This window comes from Macaca thibetana, chromosome 20, assembly GCF_024542745.1.
Source record: "Macaca thibetana thibetana isolate TM-01 chromosome 20, ASM2454274v1, whole genome shotgun sequence".
Taxonomy (NCBI): Eukaryota; Metazoa; Chordata; class Mammalia; order Primates; family Cercopithecidae; genus Macaca; species Macaca thibetana.
Window position 1 is genome coordinate 66,947,661 of NC_065597.1, and position 23,163 is coordinate 66,970,823.

Sequence of the window (23,163 nt, forward strand, 5' to 3'; positions counted from 1 at the left end):
AAAAATAACTACAATCACTTATATTAGTACAAAGATTTCTGGATTTATAAAATAGTTGCAATGACAAAAGAAGTATGTTTTGACAGTAAAAAAAAAAAAGACATTACGGATGAAATATGCAAAATATGCAAAGAAAAAATAAATTTGTATTAGAAAGGTTTCAAGACCATGTTCAAGGGCATTGATCTCTGAGCCCTGTGCCATGTAACACTGCCATGTTCTTCCACTGTTGGTTGGATGTTGTACCCCAGCCCTTGACTCTGGACTTAAGGCAAGCTATGACTTGCTTTGGCCAGCAAAAGGAGGCAGCAGTGATGGCAGACCCATACAGCACCCAGGCCCCAGTAGAACTGTAGCATGTTCTCCTCTTGCTTTTGTACACCTTTGTCATTGCCATGAGGACAAGCCCCGTCTAGCCTTCTGGAACATGGCAGACACATGGAAGAGAACCAAATCACTGCAGTGATTCAAGCCATACCTAACCTAGATCAACCAACAGCCAGCCATCCCCTAGGCATACAGGTGAGCCCAACAGAGTTGCCTACCCAACTCCCAACGAACCTTAAGTGCATGAGCAATTGGCTTGCTCTAGGCTAGTGGGATTTTTGTGGCTGTTTGTTATGAAGCATTACTGTGGTAACAGAAAACTGATACATCTCCTCTGTTATGCCTTCGTTGGCTTCTTTTTTTTTTTTGAGATGGAGTCTTGCTCTGTCGCCCAGGTTAGAGTGCAGAGGCACCATCTCAGCTCACTGCAAACTCTGCCTCCCGGATTCAAGTGATTGCCTTGCCTCAGCCTCCCGAGTAGCTGGGACTACAGGCACGCGCCACCACTCCTAGCCAATTTTTGTATTTTGAGTAGAGACAGGGTTTCACTATGTTGGCCAGGCTGGTCTTGAACTCCTGACCTCAAGTGATCCTCCCGCCTCGACCTCCCAAAGTGCTGGGATTACAGGCATGAGCCACCGCTCCCAGCCCTTCTTTGGTGTCTTACGGCAAAATGGCCTAATTGAATATCTCGGATCTCTGGTGATGAACTCTGTAAAAGCAGCTGACAATCAATACAGGTCCCTAAGCTTGGCTGTGCTCTTGCTTCTTAGGCCCCTTTCTCCCTTTTCCAAAATACCCCACTCAGGTGTGCTCAACTCACCCGAGATCTAGGCCCTGGGACTTCCGTCTTCATCAGAGGCCCATCATAATCAAATTCAACGTCGACTTTGGCTGCGGGTTGACTAATGTGTCTGGATCCTGCAGTAAACAAAGACAATGAGAAATCCCTGGTGACAGTTGAGATCATGAGGATTCTGCCCTGACTGATGCCCAATGTCCCTAACAGAGGTAGTGCCAGGACCTTAGCCCCATCCCAGCCAGACCACCCCGGAACACTGTGTCTGGACAGACCAACTGGGGCACCACGAGGACACTGTAGATTTTAAACACGGGAAAACCCAGTGTCAGCAAAGTTGTAGGCAAGTGGGCATGATCCGGTTTTACTGGCAGGAGTATAAGCTGGTGCCAGCTATTTATTTATTTATTTATTTATTTATTTATTTATTTATTTGAGACAAGGTCTTGCTCTATTGCCCAGGCTGGAGTGCATTGACACCAACATGGCTCACTGCAGCCCTGACCTCCCAAGGCTCAGGTGATCCTTCTACCTCAGCCTCCTGAGTATCTGGGATTACAGGCACGCACCACCACGCCCGGATAATTTTGGTATTTTTAGTAGAGATGGGGTTTCGCCATGTTGCCCGGGCTGGCGTCAAACTCCTGGGCTCAAGCAATGCACCTGCTTTGACCTCCCAAAGTGCTGGGATTATAGGTGTGAGCCACCATGTCTGATCTGATGCCAGCTTTCTATTGCTTTCAACTGAGCAATCTCATTTTTGATGATTCATCCTAAGAAAAGAATGGGACCAGTACACAAAGATGGAGGTAAACAATATTCATCATATATTGTCTATAAGAACAGCAAAGAGGGCCAGATGTGGTAGCTCATGCCAGTAATCCCAGCACTCTGGGGGTCCAAGGTGGGTGGATTCCTTGAGCTCACGACCAGTTTCAACATGGTGAAACTCCAACTCTACCAAAAAAACTCCAGAGAACAAAAATTAGCCAGGCATGGTGGTGAATGCCTTTACTTCCAGCTACTTGGGAGGCTGAGTTGGGAGGATTGCTTTCGCCTGGGAGGTTGAGGCTGCCGTGATCCATGACCGCAGCACTTCAGCTTGGGCAACAGAGTGAGCCGCTGTCTCAACAAACGAACAAAAAACAAAGAGAAAACAACCTAAATGTCCAGCACCGGAAGTCGGCTAAGTAGAATGTAGCATAGTCAACCATTTCATGGAATATTATGTACCCGTTAATTGTTTTGAGGTTGACATTTGGAATATTCACGTACATGGAAAGATGCCCGTGGCATTAGCACCTGAAAGGTCAGATTCCAAAAAGTATCCAAAGTTTGTAAAAATGTAATCTACATCCAAATGTATATAGACCAAAGTTTCTCAACCTTGACAATATTAACATTTTGGGGTTGGGTAATCCTCTGTTGTGGGGGGCTGTCCTGTGTATTATAGAATGCTTTGCAGCATCCCTGGCTTCTACCTACCAAAAGTCAGGAGCACCCAAACCCAGTTGTGCCTATCAAAATTACCTAGGAAGCATTCATCCCATTTCTAAATTCAGATGGTCCCATTTAATAAATGGTTTCTGTTTTAAAAATCAAGCTTTGGGTCTGACATGGTTGGGATCTATGTCGCCGCCCACATCTCATGTTGAAATGTAATCCCTAATGCTGGAGGTGAGGTCTTGTGGGAGGTGATAGGATTATGGGGACAGTTTCTTATGGTGTAACACCATCCTGCTTTGTGCTGTCATGGAGAAAGTGAGTTCTCATGAGATCTGGTTGTTTATTTATTTTTTTTTTTAATTTTTATTTTTTGAAACAGAGTGTCACTCAGTTGCCCAGGCTGGAGTGCAGAGACACAATCTTGGCTCACTGCAACCTCTGCCTCCCAGGTTCAAGTGATTCTCCTGCCTCGGCCTCCCAAGTAGCTGAGATTACAGGTGTCCGCCACCACGCCCGGCTAATTTGTGTATTTTTAGGCCGGTTGAGACCTGGTTGTTTAAAAGTGTGCGGCTGGTCGGGCACACTGGCTCATGCCTGTAATCCCAGCACTTTGGGAGGTTGAGGCAGGTGGATCACCTCAAGTCAGGAGTTCAAGACCAGCCTGGCCAACATGGCAAAATCCCATCTCTACCAAAAATATAAAAACTAGCTGGGTGTGGTGGCAGGCACCTGTAATCCCAGCTATTAGGTAGGCTGAGGCATGAGAATTGCTTGAACCTAGGAGGCAGAGGCTGCAGTGAGCCAAGATCGTGCCACTGCACTTCAGATTGGGTGACAAAGTGAGACTCCCTCTCAAAAAAAAAAAAAAAAAAAAAAAAAAAGTGTGGCTCCTCCCTGCTTGCTTTCTTGCTCCTATTCCTACCATGTGAGACACCTTGTTTCCCCTTTTCCTTCCACCATGATTGGAAGTTTCCTGAGGCCTCCCCAGAAGCTGAGCAGATGCCAGCATCATACTTCCTGTACAGCCTGCAGAACCATGAGCCAATTAAACCTCTTTTCTTTAAAAATTACCCAATCCCAGGTATTTTTCTGTAGCATTGCAAGAACAGACTAATACATGGTCACGCATCATTTGTTTGAAACGCATTTCACATTTTCCACGTAACGTATAACGAATTTACAGAGGGTGTTTGATTTCCCGGGTTAATCCCACAAATCTTTTTAGCTCCGTATGTTGCTGAAACACAAAGGGTAGCTCAAGCCCAAGCCTTGCTGATCCCTGAGCGGAAGACAGGTGCAGTGAATCCAAGACAAGTGTGTGAGGGTTTACCGTCAGGAACCCCTAGAAATCCCTTTAGTGTTACTGTTGATCTTTCACCTTCCCGGTACTATCTGATGGTTGGGAAATGTTAGTTCCTCTTACTGGGGTTGCCATAATTGTACCAAACTAGGGAATCAGTGGACACTTTATATAAATTACATAAATAATCGAATTTTGTCTTCATATATATAATAAACAAATATACATATATAATATAACAAAAATATATTATATAACTAAAATATATATTATATATTATTGTAACAAAAACATAAATATAACTAAAATATATTATATAATAACAAAATATATATAATATACTATAACATATATAATGTTATAACAAAAATATGTATTGTATAATACATTATAACTAAAATATATATTATATAATATATTATAACTAAAACATATATAATACATGGTAGCTAAAATATATATTATATAAGATAACTAAAAAAATATATATATTTTATATATACATATATTTTATTTTTTTGAGACGGAGTCTCGCTCTGTCGCCCAGGCTGGAGTACAGTGGCGCGATCTCGGCTCACTGCAAGCTCCGCCTCCCAGGTTCACGCCATTCTCCTGCCTCAGCCTCCCCAGTAGCTGGGACTACAGGCACCTGCCACCAAACCCGGCTAATTTTTTGTATTTTTAGTACAGACAGGGTTTCACCAAGTTAGCCAGGATGGTCTCGATCTCCTGACCTTGTGATCCGCCCGTCTCGGCCTCCCAAAGTGCTGGGATTACAGGCATGAGCCACTGCACCCGGCTATATAATATATTATAAAAAATGTACTATAAAACTGTTTCCATTACATAAGAGAGGACTCTAAAGCTCAGAGAAGAAATGTGCTAAGATCTCCCGTGACACACACACACACACACACACACACACAGACACACACTCAGATAGCTTGTTGAACTATACAAAGCTATGAGATTTAGAAATATATTTAAATTCACTCTTAATTTTCCATAATTGCTTTGGTTATCAAAGGTTTCTGAATTAATTATGTAACATCATGCTGTCTTTTGAACAAAAAGCACAGTTAAAATACAGCAGTACACTTACATAAGGATGAAAAAAACCAGCTTTTATTTTCTTCTCTTTGATCTGAAAAAGGGAATTCCTAAAGAGTATTCCATTAGAAGAGAGTTAAAGGTCCTAGAACATATCGATGACTTTTTTTTTTTTTTTTTTTTTTTTTTTTTAAAAGAAATGAGGTCTCGCTATGTTGCCCAGCCTGGCTTTGAACTCCTGGGCTCAAGTGATCCTCCTGCCTGAGCCTCCCACATAGCTAGGACTACAGGCACACAACACTGTGCCTGGCTACTTTTTGAGACAGGGTCTCACTCTGTCGCCCAGGCTGGAATGCAGTGGTGCGATCTTGGCTCACTGCAACCTCTGCATCCCGGTTTCAAGCAATCCTCTCACCTTAGACCCCTGAGTAGCTGGGATCACAGGCATGCGCCACCATGCCTGGCTAATTTTTTGCATTTTTAGCAGAGAAGGGGTTTTGCCATGTTTCCCAGACTGGTCTCGAACTCCTGAGCTTAGGCGATCCACCTGCCTCGGCCCCGCAAAGTGCTGGGATTACAGGTGTGAGCCACCGTGCCCAGTCCTACTTTTTTACACTATTTATCTTTTCCTTGGCCAGAAATCAGGATTACAGGACAGCATTGATTCCAACTAGATCTTCAGGGATGCATATTTTGATAAAAATAGCTCTTCACCGGTACAAATCTTGCTTTGTTTCCAGCAAAGCAGGAAAATGAAAAATTAGAAATTAGCAAGCTGTTCTTAAATGAGGACACACACATCCTCCTTTCTTTTCTCCAGAAAGTGTCTTGACATTGCATTGTAGCAATCAGATTTCTTGGGAACTGGAGTGTGGAAACATTGGAAATGGGAGCAGTTCACAGGGGGAACTGCGGCTGAATGGATCCAGAGAGAAATGACTGGAGAGCGTGGGATCAAATGAAGCCGCAATAATGAGGATGTCAAGGCTATGGGGAAACAGGAGCTGGGAGAGGTAGTGAAGAAAGGGTGAGAAATGGCCAACTGGGAGCTATGGGGCACAAGCCAGGAATGCTGAGGACAGCTGCAAGGCAGATGGGTCTGTTCCAAGAACTGTATCAGTTCCTATCATGTTTTCCATAAGTTTGTTTGCAACTGTGCTATCAGAAAGTGGGGGAATGGGGAAATTAACACATATTCAGTCTTTACTAAAATGCTAGGCTGGCCCTATTTAGGCAAACTCCCATCTATTTTAAGTAATCCACAAGTAAATACAACAATATAGATGGGTATTGTTGTTCACAGTTTACAAATGAGGATCAGAGATGTTAAGTGACTTTCCTGATGTCACACAGCTAGTGAGTTGCAGAGTCAGTACTGGAACCCAGGTTCTTGCAATTCCAATACTTCTGCATTTCCTTCTATATCTCAATGTTGGCATTTTTAAAAGAGGAAAACAACCAAATACTACCACATTGAATATTCTCTTAATGATGACATATAACACCACACACCACAAAAGAACAGAACAAAAATTGAAGGGACAAGTAAATCTTTTCTTGGATCTCATCTATGAAGACACAAAAGCAGATTCAAGTGTGTATTGAGCACTTAGGGTGAACAAACCAGGAATCATCCGGAGCAATTTACATGGCTTATCTCATTTAATTATCACAAACTCCTATGAGGAGTTTGTGTTATTATTCTTACATTACAGAAGAAGACACTGAGGCTCAGAGAGGTTAATTAATTTGCCCAAGATCACACAGCTAGCAAGTGGTTAGCAGGAAATTTGCCCATCTGACCTCTTTCCTAGATGCTATGAATAGAACTGAGGCCATCTTTGATTTCATCTAGTGCTAGCCTCTGAATGAAACATTTACAGCAAAACAACACACTTCTCCCAAAGGCAAATTTTGATCATGATCACAAAGATGCAAAAAACCAGTTTGAATTAATACTGAATGATCAAGCATTTTCATTCATGAATAAAATAACATCCAGAAGGCAAGAGTATAACACACACGACTAGACACAGTGGGTGAACGGTCCATCCAGCCCGGCCCTCTGGGGCTCACAGCCCTCAGTGGCCATGCCAAGCCAGAGTCCATTTTAAGCTCCAAACTATAAAGCAGGCAGCAAACATTTCTAATGTTCTCTTGATCTTTAGACTGAGAGTGATAAATGAATGTCATGTTCCCAAACGGCCAAAGTTCTGTACGTGAGCCTGGCCAGAATGAAGGTCAAGCCCTACTGGAGTTATTTGCTCTGCTTTTCTGTTAAAAAATTTTTTATCTGCTCTTGCAACTATCCACCCGACTTATTTTGTGATAAAATGCTTATTGAGGAAGATACCAAGAAGCAACATGGAAAAAAGAAAACACATTTAATTTTCTACCCAGCGATAACAATTTTGATGTGGTCTCCCACTCTCTGTATCCTATTTACCAACATAAGATTATTAGTTTTGGCTGGGCGCAGTGGCTCACGCCTGTGATCCCAGCACTTTGGGAGGCCAAGATGGGCGGATCACGAGGTCAGGAGATCGAGACTATCCTGGTTGACACGGTGAAACCCCGTCTCTACTACAAAAATACAAAAAAACTAGCCGGGCGAGGTGGCGGGCGCCTGTAGTCCCAGCTACTCGGAGGCTGAGGCAGGAGAATGGCGTGAACCTAGGAGGTGGAGCTTGCAGTGAGCTGAGATGGTGCCACTGCACTCCAGCCTGGGCGACAAAGCGAGACTCCGCCTCAAAAAAAAAAAAGATTATTAGTTTTGGCCGGGCGCGGTGCCTCACGCCTGTAATCCCAGCACATTGGGAGTCTGAGGCGGGCGGATCACGAGGTCAGGAGATCGAGACCATCCTGGCTAACACGGTGAAACCCCATCTCTACTAAAAATACAAAAAAATTAGCTGGGCGTGGTGGTGGGTGCCTGTAGTCCCAGCTACTCGGGAGGCTGAGGCAGGAGAATCACTTGAACCTGGGAGGCGGAGCTTGCAGTAAGCCGAGATCGCGCCACTGCACTCCAGCCTGGGCGCCAGAGCGAGACTCCACCTCAAAAAAAAAAAAAAAAAAAGATTATTAGTTTTGAGGAGGCATAAAATGGTGCCATTGGGAACACCACCTCAGATTGTTAACTATCATCATGTTTAATGGCCTCACAGTGACCTGATGGGTGGAGATACCATGGAGAAGCAGGAAAACACTGTGGGTATGGTTGCAGGCTGAGGCTTCCATTTTTGGCACCCTCTCTTGCTGTGAGGGAGCAACTGCCGCATTGTAAGCAGCTCTGTGAAGATGTCTACATATCAAGGAACTGAGAGAGTGGCTTCTGGCTGGCAGCTTCCAAGGAACTGAATCCAGCCACAATCCCGTAAGTGGGACTACCAGTGGATCCTCCAACCGCCACGTTGAGCCATCAGATGAGACCACAGCCCCAGCTGACAGCTTCACTACACCCTCATCACAGACCTTGAGCCAGAGGATCTGGCTAAGTCACCCCTGGATTCCCAAACCACAGAAACTGTGAGATAATAAACATAGGATCCCAAGCTGCTAAATTTGGGGGTATGAGTTATGTGGCAGCAGACAACTAATACAGTGGCTTGGGTCCTGGAGCCAACTGGGCTTAGCTCAAAAGAATGGCTCAGCTGCTAATCAGCTCTGTGACTCTGGCAACTTAATTTCCCTGACTTGCAGTTTCTTTTACCTTAAGGAGTGGTGGTGAAGGCTAACTGGATTAAAAGTAAGCTGTAATTCCTATCATTTTTTAACCCTTCCCCTGGTTGCTACTTGCCTAATAGCAGTGTAGGAGAGTGCACATATTCCTGTATCTTTGCCAACACTGTGTTTTAGTATTCTTAAAAAGCCATATTCTGGCTTACTAGATATCCCAAATCAATAAGTCAAAAGAAAAGACAAAATCTCACCATATAGTTTTCTAAATCATAAATGTGCCAAAAAGGATTCAGCTCCAGCCAAGTAAATGCAGAAGAGGTAAAGGTAAGGAACTCTGTGATTTAGCCATTTCTATTTTTTTTTTTTTTTTTTTTTTTTTGGCATTGTGCCTATATTTCCATGCTTGTAAAATGTGAGTTAGGACACTTCCCACCTTACTGTAAATACAAATAAAGTGCTTTCACATGAACCATTTCTTTTTTTTTTGAGACGGAGTCTTGCTCTGTCGCCCAAGCTGGAGTGCAGTGGTATAATCTCGGCTCACTGCAACCTCCGCCTCCTGGGTTCTAAGCCATTCTCCTGCCTCAGCCTCCCAAGTAGCTGGGATTGCAGGTGTGCACCACCATGCCCAGCTAATTTTTGTATTTTTAGTAGAGACGGGGTTTCATCATGTTGGCCAGGCTGGTCCTGACCTCCTGACCTCAGGTGATCCACCCGCCTCAGCCTCCCAAAGTGTTGGGTATTATAGGCATGAGCCACTGTGCCTGGCTCATATGAACTATTTCTTCTAATGCAAGAAATTTGTGAAATAGGAAGGATACGATTATTAGACCCATTGTCCTGATGAGAAAACCGAGTCTTGGATAAGGTCTATCGGTTAGGCTCACTTGGTTAATGTGTGGTGACGCCGGTAACCCAATCATATGAATCTTGATCTAGTACTTTTCCCATGGTGTCTCCTTAAGAAGGCTCAGATGTCCTTGAGAATGACCTTTAAAGATGGTGCCACATGTGCCACCAGGCTAGAGCTCCAAAAAGCCACATCTCTTTCTTCACTGCCACATCCTCAGTACCCAGGACAGCACTTGGCATGCAGTAGGTGCTCAACAGTCTTAGTTATGGAATGAATGGATCATCTGTGCCAGACTCTCTTTCTGACTTGGAGCCCTCCAAAACTACATCTTTCTGATTTATTTTAGCATAATTATGGGTAAACATTAATATGCTTCTCTTATAAATCAATCAATCAATCAATCAATAAAGCAAAATGTCGGCTGGGTGCAGTGGCTCATGCCTGTAATCCAAAGACTTTGGGAGGCCAAGATGGGCGGATCACTTGAGGTCAGGAGTTGGAGACCAGCCTGGCCAACATGGTGAAACCTCATCTCTACAAAAAATATAAAAACTAGCTGGGAGTGGTAGTTATAAAACCATCAGATCGTGTGAGACTTACTCAATTAACTCTCATGAGAACAGCATGGGAAAGACCCAATCTCATGATTCAGTTACCTCCCACTGGGTCCCTCCCACAACACGTGGGAATTATGGGAGCTACAATTCAAGATGAGATTTGAACGAGGACACAGCCAAACCATATCACCCACTATCCATAAAACTATCACCATCGCCACCTCCTTTCCCTCTCCCATCTCTGTCATATGATCCTGTCCCACGTGCCTCAGTGGGACGGGAATGGATCCACCCTGGAGCCACTCTGCCTGCAGATAGGCGATGGCCTCCACAGCCAGACGGTCCCAGGCCATCTCTGCAGGGTCCGCTGGGGAAATCACGCATCTGGGGTTGCTGCTAAGGAACAAAGAAAGCCATAAACAACTCCGAAATTGACCTAAAGGCCAACTGTGTTTCAAAGTCACTGGATCACTGGACGGGAGGCATCATCTTAGGAATGTGTCACCCCCACTCCACCCCACACCCACGGCCACCTGCACAGGCTCCTTCTTCCTTCTGTTTGACCTCTTCGAGACCTCCCTCCCAATAGTCCCACGAGGCAGACCCGAGTGAATCCCATTTTATAGGTAAGAGAACTGAGGCTCAGTGAAGCAAAGCTAGTTGCCCAAGGTCACACAGCCACTCGCATGCAACTCTGTCCAGCTCCGATGCTAAGTACTCCTCCAGGTGCCTCCGTGTGGCTCTGGAGACAGAGCCGCCAGCAGGTGTGAGCCACTGTGCCCAGCTAGTCAGCTAGTTTCTTTCTTTCCCTCCCTTCCTCCCTTCCTCCCCTCCTCCCCTGCTACTCTCCTTCCCTCCTTATCTTTCTCTTTCTTTCTCTCTTTCTCTCTCTCTCTGTCTCTCTCTCTCTTTCTTTTCTTGCTCTGTCACCCAGGCTGAAGCACAGTGGCTCAATCTCAGCTTACTGCAACCTCTGCCTTCTGGTTTCAAGCGCTTCTTCTGCCTCAGCCTCCCAAGTAGCTGGGATTACAGGCACCCACCACCACACCCGGCTAATTTCTTTTTGTACTTTTAGTAGAGATGAGGTTTCACCATGTTGGCCAGGCTGGTCTCGAACTCCTGACCTCAGGTGATCTGCCCATCTCACCTCCCAAAGTGCTGGGATTACAGCTGTGAGCCACTGTGCCTGGCCAAGATGTTAATTTTAAAATCAAGCCTGCTAATACTCCCTGGGGAGGGGCGAACACTCCTACTGTTTATCCCACCCAGGACATACATACCAGCATTCAACATGCAGACCAAGCACATGGCTAGCAGTTTGTCTTCAGAAGGCAGTAAGGCCTGACCACAAGGGACACTGTGATGAGAAGCACAGGGGCTCTGAGAGAGCTGGGGACAGACTGGAGATTCACTGGTCTGTTTTTTGTTTTTTTGTTTTTTTTTTTGAGATGAAGTCTCGCTTTGTCGCCCAGGCTGGAGTGCAGTGGCACCATCTTGGCTCACTGCAAGCTCCGCCTCCTGGGTTCACGCCATTCTCCTGCCTCAGCCTCCGAGTAGCTGGGACTACAGGTGCCCGCCACCACACCCGGCTAATTTTTTGTATTTTTAGTAGAGACGGGGTTTCACCGTGTTAGCCAGGATGGTCTTGATCTCCTGACCTCGTGATCCGCCCGCCTCAGCCTCCCAAAGTGCTGGGATTACAGGCGTGAGCCACCGCGCCCGGCTCACTGGTCTTTCTGAACCTATGTCATGGCCAGGCCCGAGCCAGGCAGTTTATATCTCTGCAGGAGGCCAATCTCGGGGCATCCGAAGGGAGGCTCCTGCTGGCGGCTCTGTCTCCAGAGCCACACGGAGGCACCTGGAGGAGTACTTAGCATCGGAGCTGGACAGAGTTGCATGCGAGTGGCTGTGTGACCTTGGGCAACTAGCTTTGCTTCTCTGAGCCTCAGTTCTCTTAACTATAAAATGGGATTCACTCGGGTCTGCCTCGTGGGACTATTGGGAGGGAGGTCTCGAAGAGGTCAAACAGAAGGAAGAAGGAGCCTGTGCAGGTGGCCGTGGGTGTGGGGTGGAGTGGGGGTGACACATTCCTAAGATGATGCCTCCCGTCCAGTGATCCAGTGACTTTGAAACACAGTTGGCCTTTAGGTCAATTTCGGAGTTGTTTATGGCTTTCTTTGTTCCTTAGCAGCAACCCCAGATGCGTGGTTTCCCCAGCGGACCCTGCAGAGATGGCCTGGGACCGTCTGGCTGTGGAGGCCATCGCCTATCTGCAGGCAGAGTGGCTCCAGGGTGGATCCATTCCCGTCCCACTGAGGCACGTGGGACAGGATCATATGACAGAGATGGGAGAGGGAAAGGAGGTGGCGATGGTGATAGTTTTATGGATAGTGGGTGATATGGTTTGGCTGTGTCCTCGTTCAAATCTCATCTTGAATTGTAGCTCCCATAATTCCCACGTGTTGTGGGAGGGACCCAGTGGGAGGTAACTGAATCATGAGATTGGGTCTTTCCCATGCTGTTCTCATGAGAGTTAATTGAGTAAGTCTCACACGATCTGATGGTTTTATAAAGGGCAGTTCCCCTGCACACGCTCTCTTGCCTGTCTCCATGTAAGACGTGCCTTTATTCCTCCTTCACCTTCCGTCATGATTGTGAGGCCTCCCCAGCCATGTGAAACTGTGAGACCATTAAACCTCTTTTTCTTTATAAAATACCCAGTCTCGGGTATGTCTTTATTAGCAGCATGAGAACAGACTAATACAGTGGGACAGTCCCAGGAACACTCACTGGCTGGTCCCTTTATCCCCAAGGGCTCTTCCAGCCCAGGAATCCCTAGTCTGGATGGTGTCTTCCATTAGGACCAGTTCTTGTCAAGACCCCTGGGGCTTACCGGGCACTAGCAGGCGGTAGCTGTGCTGGAAGCTGCAGGCCAGGTGCCGTGCGAGCAACATGGAGGCCATGACCCCTTGAGGGACAGGGATGCTCTTTGCGTGCTGCCACCCTGAAAGAAACCAGAAATGCAGACTTAGTCCCACGAAGACCACTTCTCTCTCAGTCAAAGATCCCATCCCCACCACTTCCCACCTAGTGGAGAAGGTTCTTCTGATATTGTCAAATGCTTGGGTTTTATACTGAACATGCACTTTATATATTAGGCCAGGAATGGTGGCTCACACCTGTCATCTCAGCACATTGGGAGACCAAGGATTTCTTGAGTCCAGGAGTTCTAGACCAGTCTGGGCAGCATAGCAAGATCCCATCTTCACAAAAACTTTAAAAATTAGCTGGGTGTGGTGGTGCGTGCCTATAGTCCCAGCTACTCAGGAGGCTGAGGTGGGAGGATCGCCTAAGCCCAGGAATTTGAGGCTGCAATGAGCCATAATCATGCCACTGCTCTCCGGCCTGGGTGACAAAGTGAGACCCTGTTTCAAAAAAAACCCAAAACTATATAACACTGAATACATACTTTAATTCACTTTTTTTTTTTTTTTGAGATGGAGTCTCATTCTATCGCCCAGGCTGGAGTGCAGTGGCTCAATCTTGGTTCACTGCAACCTCAGCCTCCTGAGTAACTGGGATTACAGGAGCATGCCACCACGCCTAGCTTTTTTTTTTTTTTTTTTTTTTCAATAGAGACTGGGTTTCACTATGTTGGCTAGGTTGGTCTCGAACTTCTGACCTCAAGTAATCTGCCTGTCTCGGCCTCCCAAAGTGCTGGGATTACAGGTATGAACCACCGTGTCCAGCCCTGATTGCCATTCTTACTGGGAACCTGGAGCACCCCCTATCCCCTAGTTTGTTTCCTTTTATCATCTCTCCTTGCTCCCTGTTCCCTCTCTCCAGAACATCATTTAAATGTGTTTTCTGTGCATCCTTCTGTTTGTAGATCTTTCTGCTAAAAACCTGTTTTGTTAATTGGCATGTGTATTTTTTACATAAACGGTATTGAATCTCAGAACAAAACTTGTATCTCAGAACAGCGACAGCACCATTCATGTGTCATTCCTCTTCATGGACCCTGTTTCCTGAGTCCTTTCTGTGTGATGCATGCGGCACAAAACGCTTTATATACAGTATGATTAATATTTATTACTATTATTAACATGCACAACTATGCTCCATGGTCTTTTTACAGAGGAGGGAATTGAGGCACAGAGAGGTTAAGTGGTGGATCTGAAAGCAGAACTCAGTTGTGTGTGACCCCAGAGTCAGCAAACCTCACGGTTACGCAACACTTAGCCCAAACACTCCATCAAAATCCCTCTATTTATTTTGCAACAAGTACTCCATTGAGTGCTAACTTTGTAACAAGTACTGTTTCTCAGGCTGGACATACAGGGGTGAATGAGGCAGGCCTGGAGCTTACATCCTCATGAGTAACAAAGAGAGTGAAATGAATCATAACATTAAAAGGGCATCATTATGGTGGGGAGAAGCATCTTGAAGGAAAAGTGAAAGGTGCTAGGAGCATGATTTATCAGGCTTTCTTCATGTGCCAGCAACAATGGGGCAGGCATGATTATCCCCATTTTACGGATGAGGAAACTGAGGCTCCAGAAGTGATGCATTTTAACCCATGTTCACTGTAGCATTATTCACAATAGCCAAGAGATGGAAGCAACCTAGACGTCCATTGACAGATGAATGGGAAAAAATATGCCATATCCACACAGTGGAATATTATGCAGCCTTAAAAAAGGAGGAAAACCTGTCACATGCTGCAATATGGATGAGCCTGGAAGATACTATGCTAAGTGAAATAAGCCAGTTGCAAAAGATCAGATACTGCATGATTCCTCTCATGTGAAACATCTAAAGTAGTCAACCTCCTAGAAACAGAAGGTGGGCAGATCACAAGGTCAGGAGATGGAGACCACCCTGGCTAACATGGTGAAACCCCGTCTCTACTAAAAATACAAAAAATTAGCCAGGCGTGGTGGCTGGCGCCTGTAGTCCCAGCTACTCGGGAGGCTGAGGCAGGAGAACAGCGTGAACCCGGGAGGTGGAGCTGGCAGTGAGCCGAGATTGCACCACTGCACTCCAGCCTGGGTGACAGAGCGAGACTCCGTCTCAAAAAAAAAAAAAAAAAAAAAAAAAAAAGTGCTTATATTACTGTACTGGATACTTAAAAATGGTGAAGATGGTAAATTTTATGTTATGTGTGTGATATTTATTTATTTATTTATTTATTTGAGACGGAGTCTCGCTGTCGCCCAGGCTGGAGTTCAGTGGCGCGATCTCGGCTCACTGCAAGCTCTGCCTCCCGGGTTCACGCCATTCACCTGCCTCAGCCTCCCGAGTAGCTGGGACTACAGGCACCCGCCACCACGCCCGGCTAATTTTTTTATATTTTTAGTAGAGATGCGGTTTCACTGTGTTAGCCAGGATGGTCTGGATCTCCTGACCTCATGATCCACCCGCCTCGGCCTCCCATAGTGCTGGGATTACAGGCGTGAGCTGCCGCGCCCGGCCATGTGTGTGATTTTTAAAATCACAGTTAAAAAAAAAAAGTGATCCAGGAAAGACATTGGTGTTGAGGTTGACATACCTATCAAGGACAACTACCTCGATTTCCAGTGCCTTGACAAAACTCAGGTGTGTGGCCTTCTGGCCCAGTATCTGCGATTTCACATTGTCAGAGCAGTCTATTGACTTATAGAGAGTTGGAGCGTTGCAGCTCTCTAAGTTTGCTGTGGCTGAACCAAGAAGGAAGGCATATGCAGAGGCGATGAGGACAACTGTTATTGTTCAGAGTGCAAACTGATTTTGGAATATAAAGAATTTCTTTGGGTTGAATTACCTAGAAGTTTATCACTGACCTGTGTTCCTGAACCATGAAACATGAATATGTGGGCTAAGAAATAGCTTCTCTTTGGACCGGTAAGTGGTTCACTCCTGTAATCCCAGAATTTTGGGAGGCCAAGGCAGGTGGATCACTTGACGTCAGGAGTTCGAGATCAGCCTGGCCAACATGGTAAAACCCTGTCTTTACTAAAAATACAAAAATTAGGCACAAGAATCACTTGAAGCTGGGAGGCAGAGATGGCAGTGAGCTGAGATCGCACCACTGCACTCCAGCCTGGGCAATAGAGTGAGACTCCATCGCACACACACACAAAAATTACAAATAGTTTCTCTTGATAAATAAATAATTAATGAGTACTTTGGATAGTAAACAAATTAAAATAATTTATTTTTTAAAAAGAAGCCATATGATTTACCCAGGACACAGCAAGTTGGTGGTGGAGTGAGCATTGGGATTGAGAGATATCTGGCTCAGGAATCCTGGCTTGTGCCTAATGCATGGATTTATTGCAAATTATGAGACCTGAAACTTACTCTGTGACAGACCCTGGGGACACAGCCCTCTCCTCATGCAGCCCTGGCTTGGGCTGCCCGACTCTACCCAGCCCCACAGTGGACAGAAGTTCCATCCTGGACCCAGATGAAGATCAAGAGGCTTCTCCCACGCTTATGCTCCTGTGATGACAGCATACAGGAAGTGCCAACCAGAGGTGATAAATACAGACCTAGAGAGATCCCACAGCTGGAGGGGAGGCCTGAATCCAAGGAGACAGAACGGGGCAAGGAGGAACGACAGGCTGGATTCAGAGTAGAGGTGCAGGTGCTGGGAAACGCGTGGGCTGAGCAGCACAGGGCAGGAATAGTGTGGAGAATCAGGCACTGAGCCCAGGATGGCGAGTTGGCAGCATGCTCTGGCTGCCCACAGAGCTAATAGAATGTTGCCTGTATTATTAGAAGGAAAGAGTAAATGAAGGAGGGAGGTGGTTACCATTGATGCATTTGTGTTACGAACATTCATGGTACACCTACCATGTGCCGGACCCTCCACTGGGTACAAGGGCACACAAAGATCAATTAGAGGCCACCCTTGCCCTCCAAGCATTATCAAGTACTGGGCACTTGCTATGTGCAGGCTCTCAGCTAGTGCTGTAGGACCATCTCATTTCATGCGCAGAGCCCTAGGAGGTAGCTCCTAGAAGACAGAGACAGGTCATTATCCTGTCTTCAGACAACTGAGGTACTATCACGGGTGGGGTGGGGTTGGTGCAGGAAGTATCTTCTGGGGTGTCTGCTTGGCACACCATTCTCCCCATTCTCAGACACTTCCCCATTCCTCTACAGGGGTGTAGACCTGGCCCTACTGGCCGTGGTTGACTAGACGGGGCTGGGCCAGAGTCCTGACAACACCCTCTACCCACTGAGATGAGCCAGCATTCAAACAGGGTCTTTTTTTTTTTTTTTTTTTTTTTAGACAAAAAAGGGCTAGACCAAAAAAAGACTAGAAGGCAGTGGTGTGATCATGGCTCACTGCAGCCTTGAACTCCTGGGCTCGAGAGATCCTCCCACCTTAGCCCCGCAAAGTAGCTGGGACTACAGGCATGCACCACCATGCCCAGTTAATTTTTAAATATATTTTTTTAGAGATGAGGTCTTGCTATGTTGCCCAGGCTGGTCTCAAACGCCTGGGCTCAAGTGATCCTCCCACGTTGGCCTCCTAAAGTACTGGGGTTATAGGCATAAGCCACGGTGCCCAGTCTGTGTGAGACGTTCTGAAGGGTACATTACTCCCCTCACTTTGCTCAACCATCTATTGAAGTAGGGTATCTCCCTGTTCAGAGATGATAAAAGGGAGGCTCTGAGAGGTTATGACATGTGGCCTCAGTCATAGGCTTACCTGAGACTGTCTGACCCCAAAGCTCCTGCCTCCATGCATTGTAACATCAGTTAATACAGATAATAAAAAAACACCTAGCTGTTTTTGTTCTTGTTTTTGAGACAGGGTCTGCCTCTGTCACCCAGGCTGGAGTGCTGTGGTGTAATCTTGGCTCACTGCAACCTCTGTCTCTCCCAGGCTCAGGCCATCCTCCCACCTCCCAAGTACCTGGAACTACAGGAAAAGGCCACCACGCCCAGCTAGTTTTGGTATTTTCAGTAGGGCCAGGTTTTTGTCACGTTGTGCAGGCTGGTCTCGAACTTCTGAGCTCAAGTGATCTGCCTGCCTTGGCCTCCCAAGGTGTTGAGATTACAGGCATGAGCCACCGTGCCCGGCCCCTAGCTATTGTTATGAGGCTTCATGAATAAAAATGACCTAGTTCACAGAATAAATGTTATTGCTTTTCATCAGAGGAAACTTTTTGAGAAAGTATGGGCTTGGAAAGTGTGGTCATGAATTAACTGAGAAACCAAACTCTTTTTTTGAGACGAAGTCTCACTCTGTTGCCAGGCTGGAGTGCAGTGGCGTGATGTCAGCTCACTGCAACCTCTGACTCCCTGGTTCAAGCAATTCTCCTGCCTCAGCCTCCCTAGTAGCTGGGATTACAGGCACGCGCCACCACACCCAGATAATTTTTGTATTTTTAGTAGAAATGGGGTTTCACCATGTTGGCCAGGAGGTTCTCAGTCTCCTGACCTTGCGATCCACCCGCCTCAGCCTCCCAAAGTGCTGGAATTACAGGAGTGAGCCACTGTGCACGGCCCGAACTCTTTTCTTAATAACTCAATGGATTATTATTTTTTTCTATTCTAGGATATCTGACTCAATGCAAGCCTATTAATTTAGCAACACAGTAACTATGTAATTTTTTTTTTTTCTATCCCAGCGTATGGGACTCAATGCAAGCCTATTAATTTAGCAACACAGTAACTATGTAGAAAGTGCAGTTGATGTCTTTCCTTTAAAACCACTTGTCTCAAACAGGGAGCACAGAGGCGACACACAATTCAATTTCCATTAAACATGTTTTTGAAAATCCAAGTATCTCAGATAACTCAACATTTGAATATTCTGCAAAAGTGAGAGCCAAACCCACACGCTTTCAATCACAACATGTCACATTGGAAAGTATACCGTGGTGACATTTTGGTGGCCTGCAGTTGAAAATTGACCTTATAACAAAATCTAATCTCTGTTAGACATTAATTCTTAGCACAATATATTTCAAACAATTGGAAGAGTTAATGTCATTCATTCACTCCCTCCCGCCCACTAATTCAATCAGCAAAAGTTAATTAGGCACCTGTTATCAGCAAGGCACTACATCGTTTAGATATAATCAATCTCTCTCTCTCTGTCTCAGACAGGGTCTCTCTCTGTCGCCCAGGCTGGAGTGCAGTGGGGTGATCAGGGCTCACTGCAGCCTCTATCTCCTGGGCTCTAGCACTCTTCCCATCTCGGCCATCCAAGTAGCAGGGACTACAGGCATTTGCCATCATGCCTGGCTAATTTTTAAAATTTTTAGTAGAGATGAGGTCTTGCTATGTTGCCCAGGCTGGTCTCGAACTCCTGAGCTCAAGTGATCCTCCCATCTTGGACTCTCCCAATAGGTTGGGATTACAGGCATGAGCCACTGCTCCTGGCCAATGCATCACTTCTCTTAGGAGAAACTAAGATGGATAAATTGCTTTCTTTCTGAAGCTCATAATTTAGTGGCAGAGAACTATGAGCGGAAAAAAAAGGAAGAATTTAATGTACTAGGCTGCTTTACCCATCATGTGAATAATTTCTTAAAATAACCCAGCATGATATGTACATAAAAATTTTCCAGTTCACTGTCAACAACAAATTCTGCGTAAGATAGAACAGAATCATGACTAGTTTGCTGGTGTGAGTGACGTGCTAAGGGAACATGGGGAGATTCATTCTGGCTGGGATGACAATGTCAGGGAGTTGTTGCCTGAGCTCACCTTCAAAAGTTAGGAGACTTCAGAAGGCAAAGAAGAAAACAGGGATAAGGCAAGTGCTCAGAGGTGTATGACGACACGGAGTAGCTAAGGATCCTGGTGCATAGCAAGGGTGGTTGTGGTATGAAATCATAGAGCGCTGGGAGGGAAGGTGAGGGTGCGGTCAGCTGGAGCCAACCGCGGGCAACAATTTCTAGGCTGATCTTGATTGATAGGACCCTCTGGAGACCTTCTCAAAGGGAGGAGGGAGCCCAGCTGCTCTAGTTGCATCCAGAAGGGTCTGTGCTCCAGCAAAGGATACAATCAACAAAGTGAAGAGGCAACCCATAGAACAAGAGAAAATTTTTACAAACTTCTCCCCTGACAAGGGACTAATAACCAGAATATACAAAGGAGCTCAAACAACTCTATAGAAAAAAAAAAACCTCATAATTCGATCAAAAAATGGACAAAAGATCTGAATAGACATTTCTCAAAAGAAGACATACAAACGGCAAACAAGCATATGAAAAGGTGCTTGACATCACGGATCATCAGAGAAGGCAAATCAAAACTACAAAGAGCTATCATCTCACCCCAGTTAAAATGGCTTATATCCAAAAGACAGGCAATAACAAATGCTGGGGAGGATGTGGAGCAAAGGGCACCCTTGTACATTGTTAGTGGGAATGTAAACTAGTACCACCACTATGGAGAACAGTTGGAGGTTCCTCAAAAAACTAAAAATTGAGCTACCATATGATCCAGGAATCCCACTGCTGGGTAAATACACAAAAGAAAGGAACTCAGTATATTGAAGCGATATCTGCACTTCTATGTTTGTTGCAGCACTGCTTACAATAGCTAAGATTTGGAAGCAACTTGAGTGTCCAATAACACATGAATGGATAAAGAAGATGTGGTTCATACACGCAATAGAGTACGATTCAGCCATAAAAAGAATAAGATCCAGGCCGGGCGTGGTGGTTCACGCCTGTAATGCCAGCACTTTGGGAGGTTGAGGCAGGTGGATCACCTGAGGCCGGGAGTTTGAGACCAGCCTGGCTAATAAGGTGAAACCCCATCTCTACAAAAAACAAAAATCAGCTGGGTGTGGTAGCCCATGCCTGTAGTCCCAGCTACTAGGGAGGCTGAGGCAGGAGAATTGCTTGAACCCGGGAGGCAGAGATTGCAGTGAGCAGAGATGGCGCCACTGCACTCCAGCCTGGGTGACAGATTGAGACTCCGTCTCAGGAAAAGAAAGAAAAGAAAGAAAAGAAAGAAAGAAAAGAAAGAAAGAAAAGAAAGAAAGAAAGAAAGAAAAGCAAAAGGAAAGAAAAGAAAAAAAAAGAAGAATGAGATCTAGTCATTTGCAACAACATGGATGGAACTGGAGATCATCATGTTAAAAAAAGCCGGGCACTCAAAGACAAGCAGCGCATATTCTCACTTATTTGTGGGATCTAAAAATCAAATCAATTGAATTCATGGGCATAGAGAGTAGAAGGATGGGTACCAGAGGCTGGGAAGGGTAGTTGGGAGTTGAATGGGAGATAGACAAAAGAAAATAGAAAGAATAAATAGAAGGGTCTGTGTTTAGGCAGGCTCCCAGGTAGATAAAAGAAAATAGAAAGAATACACAGAAGGGTCTGTGTTTAGGCAGGCTCCCAGGGAGGGCAGGGAGCATGCACTCAGCATGTCAATGAGATGCTGGGGTCATTGAGCTGGGGAGGGGCTCTCGAGGCAGGTATATTGGAGAGCACCTACTGGGTTGGGAGTTGATGAGAAGAAGGCAGGGATTAGCTCCTAAACCCTCAGTCCTAGAGTTGTCATGGCCTTTTAAGAATTACGAGTTCCTCAAAAAGTTAAGCATATAATTACTACTACATGACCCAGCAAATCCACCCCTAAGTATTAGGTTGGTGCAAAAGTAAATGACTTTGCATCAACCCAAAGAATTGAAAGTAGAGACTAGGCCGGGCGCGGTGGCTCAAGCCTGTAATCCCAGCACTTTGGGAGGCCGAGGCGGGCGGATCACGAGGTCAGGAGATCGAGACCATCCTGGCTAACACGGTGAAACCCCGTCTCTACTAAAAAATACAAAAAAACTAGCCGGGCGAGGTGGCGGGTGCCTGTAGTCCCAGCTACTAGGGAGGCTGAGGCAGGAGAATGGCATAAACCCGGGAGGCGGAGCTTGCAGTGAGCCAAGATCACGCCACTGCACTCCAGCCCTGGGCTACAGAGCGAGACTCTGCCTCAAAAAAAAAAAAAAAAAAAAAAAAAATAGAGACTCAAACAAATAGGCATAGCAGCACTATTCGCAATCACTGAATGGTGGAAAAAACCCAGATGTCCCTCAACGGATGAATGAACAAGCAAAACGTGGTCTATCCTTACAATGGACTATTATTCAGTCATAAAAAGGAATGACGTTCTGACACATGCTACAACATGGATAAATCTCAAAATATTTTTTATGCTATATGAATGAATGCAGAGGTAAAAGGCCCTATAGTCTATGAATCCATTTATAGGAACCTTCAAGAGTAGGTAAATCCATAAAGACAGAAAATAAATTAGTGGTTGCCAGGGGCCTGGGAGGAATAAGAGGTGACTGCTTAATGGTTACCAGGGTCTCTGGGGTGATGAAAAACATCTGGAATTAGATAGTGGTGGTGGCTGCTTAGCATTGGGAATGATCTAAAAGGGTCAGAATTTTCACTTAAAAAGGTTAATATTATGTTTATCTTAATAAAAATGAAAAAGAGGCAGGTGCAGTGGCTCACACCTATAATCCTAGCACTTTGGGAGGCCGAGATGGGCAGATCACCTGAGGTCGGGAGTTCGAGACCAGCCTGACCAATGTGGAGAAACCCCATTTTTACTAAAAATACAAAATCAGCCAGGTGCAGTGGCAGGCGCCTGTAATCCCAGATACTTGGGAGGCTGAGGCAGGAGAATCGCTTGGACCTGGGAGGAGGAGATTGCAGTGAGCCGAGATTGTGCCACTGCACTCCAGCTTGGGCAACAGAGTGAGACTCTATCTCAAAAAAAAAAAAAGGAAGAAAGAAAAAGAAAAAGAGATTATTATGGAGTTGGCTCTCTTTTATAGATGGGAAGAGAGAGGAGCAAAAAAGTGCACGTAGAGTAATGACACACTCCGATCACACAGACTTATTCTTGAATTTCCACCTGCTACAGGTTGTGGGACCCCAAGCTTGCAACCTTTTTTTTTTTTTTTTTCCTGAGACAAGGTGTGGCTCTGTTGCCCAAGCTGGAGTGCGGTGGTGCCATCTCGGCAACCTCTGGCTCCCAGGCTCAAGTGATCCTCCCATTTCAGCCTACTGAGTAGCTGGGACTGTAGACACATGCCACCACACCTGGCTAATTTTTGTATTTCTTTTTTGGAGAGATGGGGTTTCCCTATGTTGCCCAGGCTGATCTCAAACTCCTGGGCTCAAGCAAT

The 23,163-nt window shown here is 45.7% G+C and overlaps 3 protein-coding genes across 5 annotated transcripts in view; 1 reads left to right on the forward strand and 2 right to left on the reverse strand.

Annotated features, from left to right (window-relative positions):
- TMEM114 (transmembrane protein 114) overlaps positions 1–23,163 on the forward strand; it is a 996,508-nt gene that overhangs the window by 800,578 nt on the left and 172,767 nt on the right. The gene's annotated exons all lie outside the window — the stretch shown is intronic.
- Positions 1–23,163, reverse strand: part of PMM2 (phosphomannomutase 2) — a 278,683-nt gene that overhangs the window by 83,568 nt on the left and 171,952 nt on the right. The gene's annotated exons all lie outside the window — the stretch shown is intronic.
- ABAT (4-aminobutyrate aminotransferase) overlaps positions 1–23,163 on the reverse strand; it is a 106,579-nt gene that overhangs the window by 36,323 nt on the left and 47,093 nt on the right. For all 3 annotated transcript variants that reach the window (XM_050774357.1, XM_050774359.1, XM_050774358.1), the window contains exons 2-3: positions 12,904–13,014; positions 1,151–1,248 (exon numbers count right to left, since the gene is read on the reverse strand). In XM_050774357.1, coding sequence (XP_050630314.1) covers positions 1,151–1,248; positions 12,904–12,973 — 168 coding nt within the window. In that variant the 5' untranslated portion in view covers positions 12,974–13,014. The remainder of the gene's footprint in view (positions 1–1,150; positions 1,249–12,903; positions 13,015–23,163) is intronic.